General features: G+C 37.3%; 1 protein-coding gene across 2 annotated transcripts in view; it reads left to right on the top strand.

Annotated features, from left to right (window-relative positions):
* The window catches only part of LOC139127485 (neuroplastin-like), a 103,597-nt gene that overhangs the window by 86,165 nt on the left and 4,837 nt on the right, over positions 1–12,595 (top strand). The window contains exons 1-9 of one of the 2 annotated variants that reach the window (XM_070693409.1): positions 6,169–6,450; positions 6,931–7,206; positions 7,400–7,671; positions 7,974–8,252; positions 9,046–9,304; positions 10,160–10,422; positions 10,658–10,918; positions 11,146–11,451; positions 12,097–12,363. In XM_070693409.1, coding sequence (XP_070549510.1) covers positions 10,831–10,918; positions 11,146–11,451; positions 12,097–12,363 — 661 coding nt within the window. In that variant the 5' untranslated portion in view covers positions 6,169–6,450; positions 6,931–7,206; positions 7,400–7,671; ... (2 more) ...; positions 10,160–10,422; positions 10,658–10,830. Of the gene's footprint in view, positions 1–6,168; positions 6,451–6,930; positions 7,207–7,399; positions 7,672–7,973; positions 8,253–9,045; positions 9,305–10,159; positions 10,423–10,657; positions 10,919–11,145; positions 11,452–12,096; positions 12,364–12,595 lie in introns of those variants that run through there. The other variant, XM_070693408.1, reaches the window with a different exon arrangement.

Raw genomic sequence — 12,595 nt, 5'->3', positions numbered from 1 at the left:
CCAAACAACTTGATAAAACAGAACTTTGCGGTGACGTCGAGAGCTTCTTCAGACGTCTCCGGCTTAAGGAATATTTCCACAAACCGAATTCAGATGAATCATCATCAGGCCATACAACCACGCTACCACAAAACCCATCATGTAAATCTAAAGACTCTATTTGGACACCACCAGAAGGTCGCAACTCTAAGCTTGACCTTTACATCAACTGTTTCAGAAACCGAGTTCGTTCTGAAATAATTAATACACAATGTAAACCCCACTACAATCTAAGTCGTGCAGAGCGTAATGCTGTGAATTCTCTCAGAACAAACCAGAACATTGTCATTAAACAAGCTGACAAGGGTGGTGCCACAGTCATTATGAACAAGTCTGATTACTTACGTGAAGCAGAAAGGCAACTGTCAAATACAAAGTTCTACACCAAACTTCAGAGTGACCCGACCATGCAGTACAAAAGTGAGTTGAAATCTGTTATCCGCACATTTCCTGATAACATCCGGGAAGACACTGTCAGTCTAATACCTCAAGATCCTCGCCGCAGGAACTTTCTATCTCCTACCGAAGATACACAACCGGGCAATCCAGGACGCCCTATTATATCGGGCATTGGCACCATAACGGAGGGGGTTTCCGGTTATATTGACACCATTTTGAGACTATATACCACCACTACACCTAGCTACATACAAGATACCACCGATCTCCTACGCAAATTAAACGATATTGACAGTTTGCCTGATAATACAATACTGGTCACCCTCGATGTTGAGTCGCTATATACGAATATTCCACACGCTGATGGACTTCAAGCTATCAGAGATATAATATCTGATGGAGAAAAGGCCACATAACTAAAACTAGCTGAATTTGTACTCACTCACAACTACTTTGAATTCAATGGTTCCTTTTATTTGCAGACAAACGCTACAGTGATGGGCACACGGATGGCGCCACAATACGCGAATATATTCATGGCAAACTTAGAAGAAAAATTCCTCAGATTCCTCAGCACCTAGCCCCTCAAACCACGTCTGTACGACCGTTTCATTGATGACGTGTTCTTGATTTGGACCCATGGCCTGGATTTGTTGAAGAAATTTTACAGTGATTTCAATTCGTTCCACCATTCCATCAACTTCACCATATTTTACTCCAAAATTCAGGTAAACTTTCTTGACACTACTATAACATTCGTGATGGCCGCTTAATAACAAGTGTTTACAGCAAACCCACAGACTCTCACAGCTATCTTCGACCAGCAAGCTCCCACCCAAGACATGTCTTCCGTTCAATTATTTATAGCCAGGCAATACGTTACTGCAGAATCTGCTCTGAGAATTGCGACCGTGACGAACAACTTGGTCAGCTTCGCCAAACATTTGTCGCCCTAAATTATAATCCTATTGCAGTTGATGAACAGATCAGCCGGGCCAGCAATATCGATCGCAACGACCTCCTCCAATACAGGCAGAAGAAAGACTTAAACAGAATCCCACTGGTTGTAACTTACAGTACACAACTGAAGAAACTGAACAAAATAGTCAATGAACTCCACCCAATCATACGAGGGGACACACTACTCCGAGAAGTCTTCCCGGAAAAACCGATCGTAGCGTATAGGCAGCCTCCTAACCTCAAACAACGCATTGTCACCAGTAAACTTCCTATGACCATCCAATCCACTGGAACAAAACCCTGTAATAAAGTAAGATGCAAACTGTGCCCTCTCGTCAATACAGCCACCACTGTAGTCGGACCCAATCAGAAGAATTTCACAATCAAAGGATCATATAACTGTGACTCCAGTAACGTCATCTATGCTATCACCTGTGTAAGATGTCCTTCCGCTGTATACATTTGCCAAACGGGACAGCCACTGCGGAAACGCATCAACAATCACAAGTTCGATATACAGAGCAACAAAACATATAAACCTGTTGCCGAACACTTTACCTGGCCGGACATTCTATCAATGATTTCCGTGTGGCTGTACTTAGAAAGATTCGTAGTAAAAGCACCATCCGCAGAGAGACTGAAGAACTCAAAATTATACAATATTCCGACTGTATCAAAGAAGGACTCAATCGAGATTACGGATTTTTAACACATTACAAATAACTATGTTGGTTATATTCTGCCCCAGTTGTTCCAACCATTGTCCTCATTCAACAGTGTTTTTTACACCTTTGCTCAAACTCTTTGTTTCACATTGACACCACCTTTAGGCATTGTCCGTTACCCACGATGCATTTGGCCTTTTGCTTCTTTCTCCATTCTGCAAGTACATCTGATGAAGGAGGCTGTTGTCTCCGAAAGCTAATCATACTAAAAAGTTGATCTACAGTGTGCTACCCTCAACAATATTCACAAGATTTAGTCAAGATCAACACGGCTCTATTGAAACCGAGTACAACAAGTAATGGAATCAAATCACAACACTCAACGATATTTATGACAAACTATTTTAGTCGAATGACTTTAAGGTTAAAATCGTAACATACTTTAATGTCACCAATTTGTATTTCTTTATGAGAAATTGCACGCATTTTTGTCCAACTATATAGTATAATAGCAATTGTCGCAAAACTTTGTTTACACGCCTGGGCCTCAGTTTACTTGGAATTGCATAACAATTACAACTTCCATCCAGGCAGCGACACTCTCTTACTGTCATCATAGTAGGGCTCATAAAATGTGTAAATTAGATGGACACTTACACACGCCATGGTTTCAGGAAATTAGATCAAACATACTTTTAACAACAGATATTAAAATAGCTCACTCCCGTAGTGGTCGCTGTCGTGATTCGTCGATTAAAAGTCACATGATATACATTGATACCACATTGTTGCTGTTTGATTGATGATGTAAAATCACTTTCTATCATATAGCGAATCTGCAAAAAAATATTGCTTGCCACTCTTGAGAAATTTCTTCATTAATCGTCAGGTGGAAGAGTTCACATGTATGAATGTTGTAATGCCAGCTCAGAATGAATGTGTGTGTCTGTGTATGTATGTGTGTGTCTGTGTTTGTGTGTGTGTGTAGGTGTGTGTGTGTGTGTGTGTGTGTGTGTGTGTGTGTGTGTGTGTGTGTGTAATCCTGCCAATGAATGTTGATTTCTTTGCATGTAAACCGCTGTTTACCTTTATAATTGATATAACGTTAATATAGAATTCAGGTGAGGATTATATTTCAGTAACTGATGCATTGTTTGTTTAAACTGTTTGGAAAAAGAGAATAACACCGTGGTTTGTTTGTGTTTATGTAAGCTGAGTTACAAGAGTTTTAAGAGATTCATGAACGGGAGTTTTACACAATCACGACAAGTTTAACTTTCTGATGAAATTTTCTGAACTACGCCCTCATATAAACTTAGGCGAATCATGTATATCATATCATGTCGTTCATATAGCTGCGCGACACGGGGATACATAGTTGTCGTGCTCTCTATTTGACTATTTCTACAAGTATTCAAATGTTTACCATAAGCTAACCCTGTTTCGAAAGAATAATACAACAAATTCAAAAATGTCACAGTTACATGTTTTAAAGTTGATCTTAGCTGCGTTGCTGTACTCAAAGACAAACGGTAAGTCATTTACCTCTATTTTCACTATATAGACAAGCTTGCTCGCTAAAATTAATAGAATTAAACACATTTTAGCTTGATTATGCATTGATGTCAACTCGCCATCTTTTACGATTAAGTAAATATGTTACAAACCTAATTGATTTTATTACTTTGAATTTTGTAGGTCTGTTGGAACGGCCTATCGACACTCTTGCAGTCCCGGGACTAGATGCACAGCTTAATTGTACATCCATCCCGCCTTCTGATCTGTCAGCCTGGACTTTTATAAAGGATGGCTCATCTACAATTATAAGCTACGGTTATAATCCTGCTTTCCCTGAATATCGTATTCTTGGCACTCCTGCTGACGGGGTGTATCATTTATACATGCCGAATGTGACACTGTCGTTGGAGGGTACATACCAGTGTTCAATCGCCGGTTCAAAGGCCGAGGCGATGCTTATGGTATTGGTTAGTGTTACATTTTGTTTGATAGTGTGTGTGTGCATTCATTTGGATCATTATCGGTCAAATCGAAAAGGTAGACAGGGAGATCTACTGAGTATGATACATTGTAAGTTTTACTCCCGACAATAGCATGCGCGAGAGCGCACGCCCACAATAAGATTGTCTGTGTATTCCACCGCCAAGTCTCTCTTGTTACAAAGCTGACCTAGCTTACATATGAAAGAGACTAATCTTCAAAGTTCCATGCAATTTTGAAACGCCAGGAACTATTGTCCACTCTCAGCATCATTAACAAAGAGATATTTTTACATGCTAAATTACAAGACATCATCCCGAATGAACACTTTCAGACGAGTAGTAGGGCACGTATTTTGTTGGCTAGATACCATGAATGAACATTAAATGTCAATTCCAAGAATCGCTGCTTAAGGAGTAAATATGATATGAGTGATTTCAAACTTACGGTACAAGTTAAAACCTCACATTTGTAGTCCAATAAACTGGATGAGACTATTATTCAATGAAAAATTTCAACATTAGAGACCACTGAACAAAACGAGTCAATATTGGTATATCATGGCTCGAGCTGAGTGATTGTCCGTGTATTTCTTTGTTATTAAGATTCAGTTGGGTTGGAATTAAGAGTCAAAAGATTCAAAGCATTTTTATGAAAGTTTCATTAATCAAGCTACCTAATGTAATGATGACTACGGGAGTAAATGCTGATCAGAAAGTAGCCGCATTAGTTGCTTCCTCCTTTTCACTTGGCACAACTAGTCATGTATAGGTGGTTTCAGGGCATGTCTAAGCGGCGGCACATAGCATATTTTAGGTGACGCATTACGCATTTCCTTTTAGTATCAGATTTGATGAATTAAAACAGTTCAAAGTGCCTTAAAATCCTCAATCACCAACTTTTGGATTTTTGAGATTGTATCAAAAACTGGCCTGACCAAAGCGTTATTCTGTAGTTCCGGGTAAATCTTAAAATAGAGGCTATGCAGCTATGTCATGTTTTCCTGGACATCTTTTTACATAACATTACCAAAACATGCAACCTTTGTTTATATGAATAACAGCAAATAATCAACAATGATTAAAGCCACTATATAAAAGAACGTTCCGAATGGGTCTAAATATCTAGCAATGAACAAATATTAACTTGCTATACCACGGACTATGGAATACCAGTAGGCATATAATTTATATGAGACATCATTAGATAAATGATTATTTAAAGTAATTTTAGTATTGTTTTAGTAATTAATGATTATACTAATTAGCTTGGACAGCAGAGAGAGAGAGAGAGAGAGAGAGAGAGAGAGAGAGAGAGAGAGAGAGAGAGAGAGAGAGAGAGAGAGAGAGAGAGAGAGGATGAGAGAGAGAGAACGAGAATGATACGTCCCAAACATATAAATGAGGCTACTTTCACTTCTGTATGAAATTTGCAAGCTGCAAGAAACTTAAGTAACAGATATTATTAATTTGCACTTGAAGTAATTCTGTTTTATTATTTATGATGCCCTGATTTCCGCATCGAACACTGCAATATCCAATGAGGACATCTGTACACTGACACACACACACACACACACACACACACACAAACACACACACACACTCACACATATATATATATATAATATATATATATATATTATATATATATATATATATATATATATATATATATATATATATATATATATATATTATCACGCGCTCAGGAGCCCCTAACCATTTGTCGAAGTGTAGTCACATAAAATCAAATTTATCAAAAGTACAACATTCTGAAATAAACGAAAAAAAAAATGGTTGCAATGTATGATGTGAAGAAGACTTTGTCATGTACATAAAAGACTATAAATTTCAATATTTCTTACAAATTGAATTGAATAAATATGAAAAGAGAGTAATCAAAATGCCAGAGAAAGTAAAATATCAGTGATAAATGACAACAAAATCATGTAAAAAGGAAAGGAAAATGCTGAGAGGAAACTTGCTGTGAGAGTGTATAGCGGATACAAAGTGTTTAATTGTTAGATCTTCTTAGATTCTACAAAGTGTTGTAAGAAAGTTTATCACTGCTGTCGAATTATCTACAGTATCTTTTCACTTTAGACGATGGACCAGTTTGTGCAATCGAAAATGGAAATATCACAATAGTAGATGTAAACACAGATTTAACTGTACTGTGAACAAAGGCGTTCCACCCGGTGAATCAGTCTGGACAAAAGATGGAACAGAAGTGTCCAGATATAATGAATCGGAACATGTGTACACGACGTCGTTTAACAGATATGACAACGGGGCTGTTTTCAACTGTGGGATACAACATTCTACCTTGTCTACTGAGGATGAAGACTTACTTATGTGCGATGAACCACTTTTACTCGAAGTACAATGTGAGTAAATATGAAAATTACATTTTAATAATTGAAGTTTTTGCAACGAGTATATGTTTGTTATCGAGTGGATGATAATTTCACTCTTTGGATTTTTCTATATATATGATATACGTGATGCATTCAATGTTGCCCGTGCAAATGATTCGAGATGTGTGACAATATATATTAAACGAAAGAGCAAAAACATATAATGATATGATTAGTTGGTTTTGTCGGTGATAAGCTGATTTTTTGTTAGTTTACAGTGAAGCTCTTCCTTGTGAACGTTACATTTCATTTGTTTTTTTTTTATGGGATTGATCAGGAGAATTTCGGATATTAAGTACACGCCTATATGCTTCCAGGGATACACCAAATAAGTGTTTTTATTTGAAGCTTGGTAATTAGATTACTGCGTTATAATAAATGCTGACAGTAAATAAATTCGGATATCGTTTTATCATTTAAGTTGCGTTTAAACGCCATGTACTCAATCAGTTCCAGCGATCGTTGCCATCACCCGCGAGACAAATAATACGGTGATTGAAGGTGACGACTACTTTGCTGAATGTGAGGTACAGGAATATGGTAACCCGCCCGAAATCGACGATTGGTATTGGTATTTACCTAATAAAACAAAACTTGACAATGGAATATTAAATTTAGTGAATGTCGGAAGGGAAGCCAATGGTACATACACCTGTGTTGCTGAAAATACCTATTATGATTACAGTCCTGGATACGGCAATGCAACGGTGGATTTAAATGTCCATTGTGAGTAGATTATTCATTTGTTAAATGTTTTCAGAGCTATTTAACGTGTAGGCCCATTGCAATTATACATTCACTGTTTGTCATTTGATGTTTTAAAACCAGAAAATAAGCGATATGACACAAACTTAGCAATACTTGTTATTGTATATGTCAGCTGTCATTTAGTTGCAATAAGTTTAATTGCACATCACAGATAAACCTGAAGTCACGATTCATGATATAAGTACTGGTAGAGTCGTCGAGGAGGGAAAACATACAAAGCTACATGCGAGGCCGATGCAAATCCTGCGGCAACGTTTTCATGGACTGGTGGTCCAGATAATATTGAATTAAGCAACAATTACACTCTAGAGATTAAGGATGCACGAAGAGAAAATGAGGGAATCTACACGTGCCATGCTAGTAATGTATTTTTTAATGGTAAACGCGGTTACGGAAACTCATCAGTCGACATTGACATTCAGCGTGAGTACATATTTGATTATTACTTTCGACATTTCAAAATGGTAAAACAGTGTTTGCAGGTGTATTCTTCTCTTAGTGACACAATGTTCCTCTTTCATGTTATTGAGATGTATTCGAGACGACATTATGAAGTTGATACATTTTTCCTTCTATAGATGGTAGAGCAAATGTCTATTATAATGTGAGATAAATTTAGCACTTGTTAAAAAAATGAAAAATAAGACAGGAAACAAAGGTTACACTCGTAAAAAATTATGGAGCCGTCTGACCAACTTTATTTTACTTTACTTTTCACACCACAGACGATCCTCTGGTGAAAGCCATTATTTATGGCGATGCTAGCGATACTGGTCAGGTCATAGACGGTGACGATGCATCCATTGACTGTGTTGTCATGGAAGCCAACCCAGCTGAAGTAACTGTTTCATGGCAAAGTCAGGACGTCATTACCGAAGATAATTGGCTGAATTTCACTTCTGTACTACGAAGCGACCACGGTGAATACATATGTATGGGGAATAATACATTCTGGGATGGTTCAACTGGTAGAGGAACATTCAGTGTATTGGTCGATGTTCAGTGTGAGTAGGATGAAAATATTCCATATACAGTCAACTGTGGTTTTCTGTTTGGAAACTTTACGTTTTATGTTAAGTAACCTACAGGCAGTCTAGTCTGACACTCGAAGCATCTTAAAGAAACTTTGTGATATATATTGAGCTATTCTTTTCAATTATTAAATATATGTAAGTATGTGTTCTAATATCGATGGCCGTAGCTTCTAGTTTCGTTCGTGTATATTTAGAGTTTACTTAAATGAAAAGAAGATAAAGAAGACAGTCCATTCGTATGGCTATAGGAATAGCATTGTTAAATTCATGTTGTCTGTCTAAAATAACTGATTTGTGCACAGCGATAACCCCTCCAAAAATACTTTTATTACTAAAGCTACATTTACTCTGCATATTTTTGTTTATAAATATATTGTAATTGTGGTCGACTGATAACAACAAAACGAACTTCGTCTTTGTTTCATGTACAGAATACCTGATGTGCAAGCCCTATAGACCTCGTGCGTTACAATAAATCCTTATAAATGTATTCCATTCGAATTCAGACCGTCATATGACGACTCATTTCGCTTTTACTGATATAAAATTCTATGTGTGAAGGGTTGCGCTTTGAATTGGCAAAGTACTTACTATGGTTCATAGCTTCAACATCACGTAAATAAAGATAAGTTCGTGATCGCAAAATGTATTATGTTTTTAATTTATTATTTTACCAACTTGTTCATGCGACTCGTTTATCTTCAATTTTTATTATGATGCTCTCGTCTTCAACAACTATCCAGTCGTTTCTGTATTGTTACAGATTCACCAGAGATCGAAATGTTCGATAATGTCACGCATACAATCGAAGGGAAGATGTTTAAAAAAGAATGTGAAGTCATTGGTAATCCAATGCCAGATGTTCAATGGACGTACAACGGTAATCTGGTCAGTGAGAATGCAACATGAAATTTGAAGACATTCAGCGATATCAAAGTGGTGAATACATTTGTAAAGCGAATAACACGTTTTGGAATGATCAACCAGCGATGGACGACGATCATTTTATCTTAATGTACAGTGTAAGTATTTCTGACTCTGATCGGTTATAACAAATAAACGAGAATACATTCAGTTTATCGATACATGATAGTCATGTTAAGATTGGCGAAATAAAGTAACCTTCTGTTCTACGTAAATGTGTCAGTTAAATCCATGGTACTTACGATATTATTGTCTTTCCTTCGGAGTATCATTTTCAATCAAATCGATCATTTATGTGATGTTTCGATCTTATTTCAACTCAAGACCATGGTGCTTTTTAACCTTGCGAGTAAGTAAGCGACACACCCAACTCGACTACACCCCAAAGTCTAAAAAGGAGGTACAATAACTGATTTGACTTGTTGGAATTGTTGATTGCAACCATTTCACACATAAAATGTCCAATGTAGCATACATATAGTAATGCTATCATTCTACAACGTAGACTCAATCAAGTTTGTGTGTGTTGATGATAAATTTGAGGAGCAACTTAACCTACGTCGCTATGTACAGGCATTGAATCATGTCAATCCGTGGTTAATATAGGGTCAACACGCCGAGATGTATGTCCTCGTATATCCATCCTGGAAGTTTGTGATGAAGTTTCATGTTATTGTATGCCTCTTTAAGTTCAATTTTACTTGAAAAGTCGAAAGAATTGAGCTACAGTGTGCCTTGTCGTACACTGCACTTTGCGAAAGCGTGTAGCCCAGGAACGCCAGTTAGCGCGTCCGTTTGTCCTTGAGAACGAATGATACAAATTGTACAGCGACTGGATTTGTTATAAAGTAATAACACTCACTGTTAGAATTAGTGACAGCAGTTTATATATTTCTACTCGAAAAGGCTACAATTTTACATAATACCGGCACTTCATAACTGTATTTCAATAGATCCACGGCAATCGATGTCGCTCCAAGGCACATTTGCAAAGAACAAGAAAGCATAACGTTAACATGCAAGGCTACAGATGCAAACCCTATGAACACAGAGTACACCTGGATGTCTTTTGAGGGACAAACGACGTATGGGGCAGAATTACCGCTCTACAACGTAACGCGTTATGAGACGGGTAACTACACATGCATTGGCAAAAACACGTACGACAGTGGGGAACATGGAACTGGCAGTAATACAACTTACTTCGATGTGCAGTGTAAGTAGAAAGAGAGATAGACGGACAGACTTACAGAAACGGTATACAATATGTGAATTCGTGGTTGACAACCAATTTGCCTTTTTTACAGTCATAACACGCTGTACTGCAAAATTGTCTCAAAGATTTATGTTTTGTGTAACCATTTCATACGTCACAGCAATGTTTTTGAAATATACAATTAAAAACTCAGTGGACTGCTTTTAATATCATGGCCCTCTCTCGTTTGTTACAGACGGACCGGATGTTGTGGTAGAAGAATCAATGTGTGGGTTAGGGAGGGCACTATGATGACCTTAAAATGTTTAGTCGATTCCAATCCTCCTGTTAACTACCACAATTGGACCAAGGATTATGTAATAATCTCATCGACTTTGAGTTACACACTTGAGACGGTGAATCGTAGTGATGCTGGTGTATACAATTGTACAGCTGAAACAACCTTCTATAATGATGATGTTGACATTGGTTACGACACGATCCACGTCGTCGTTGAGTGGAGTAACCAAAGTTCAACTGAGCACAGTTAAAATATGACTGTATACTGAGTTGAGCATTATCTCATAGCTTATTTTTGCACAATCGTGATGAGTATGCCTGTAGATACTTCAGAAAACAATCAAAATGCAACATAGTCTGTTATACAAAACTGTTTTATATAGTTTTTATTTTGCATTGACCCACTTGCTGGTGAACATCTTTTTTTCTCTCGTTTTTCAATAGATTTGCCAATTGTTGACATTCTCGGGCCACCAGTTGCAGTGGGTGAAGACATAAACCAAACCTCGATCACATGCACAGTGACTGACGGAATACCTGACCCAAAGTCAATCACGCTGTTCCACGTCAATGAAACGGTGAACCAGGTCGACAGTACTGAAAGCCAGAACGGGGTCACGAGTCACACCTTTGACCTCGGGGTCACGCAGCGTTGGCACAGCGGCAGCTACTACTGTGAAGCAAACACAACATTTGCAGACAAAAGTACGGAAAGTGGAATAAGTGAAGAAATATCGGTTATTGTTCACTGTGAGTACCCTAGATATTATGATTGAGAGAAAATATCAAGTTTTTAAAGACACATACAGACGAATCTTTAGATATTTTTCAAAGAGAAAACATTCTCGAGTAGTAAACATTTCCAACCACAATATGATAAATCTTGGTCACACAGCTGTTTTGATTCTTAAAGGCAAGAAGCTTCATATCTTGACAGTTGTTTTTCATCATTTTCGTTAAACACTTTGTATGTTAAGATAAAATTTTCTTCTGCTCCGTCCAATATGTTGAAACACTCACATATTCAGCTTGTCAACACAAGGAAAATGCACAGCCATTGTTAAGATGTATATTGTCTTGTCAACAGTAACAACAGCTGCGTTGACATATTGTACGGTGACATAAAGTTAATATCAAGAATAAAGATGGAAAAAACAAAAAAAAAATCAAAGTTTACAGCCACTGACCTTTAAACGTCAAACACAAATGCAAGTAATCTTGTTTTTAAAGTAAAGTTAAATAAGCAAACAGGTGGATAGATCCAGTGAAGGCCATTACAATTAAATGATTGAATGGATAAAAGATTCTGAGAATAATAGATCGATAGAGAGGTTTGAAGTTAAACAGCCAATGATTAACTATTTGAGTTCTTTTATTTACTCATTGTCTTCCAAGACAAACCAAGCATTACAGGTGAGGAGCAGGAGACAATTGAAGTGACTAAGGGGTCTTCTGCGAGTCTTATCTGTACAGTCGATGCTTACCCAGATGCCGAAATAACGTGGAGGAAAGATGGGGAAAGCTTAGATGCAGGAGAAGATAGTGATACTTATGATATCGCTAGTGTCGACGAAGATGACGAAGGGGAGTATGTTTGCAACGCGAAAAATTACCTTGGAGAGGATACACGTACTATCAACCTTAAAATATTTGTATCAAAAGGTGAGCAATTTGTTTCTAATTATATCACGAGATGGACTATGGTATAGTTGTTTTAATTCGTTCCACTGCTTTACAACATATAGGGCCTGTACCAGGCCTTTTAGTATTAATATTGACGAATTATTATTAAATTAATTGAGTGGTTATATGCATTCATTAAAAAAATGATTGATTGATTCATTTGTTCGTTCCTCTGTTTTGTGAAATTATTGTGTATTTATTTATTTATTTG

The sequence above is a fragment of the Ptychodera flava genome, unplaced genomic scaffold (assembly GCF_041260155.1).
Source record: "Ptychodera flava strain L36383 unplaced genomic scaffold, AS_Pfla_20210202 Scaffold_32__1_contigs__length_2955704_pilon, whole genome shotgun sequence".
Taxonomy (NCBI): domain Eukaryota; kingdom Metazoa; phylum Hemichordata; class Enteropneusta; family Ptychoderidae; genus Ptychodera; species Ptychodera flava.
The sequence above is the reverse complement of the archived record's forward strand: the minus strand, read 5'-3'. Positions and strand labels throughout refer to the sequence as shown.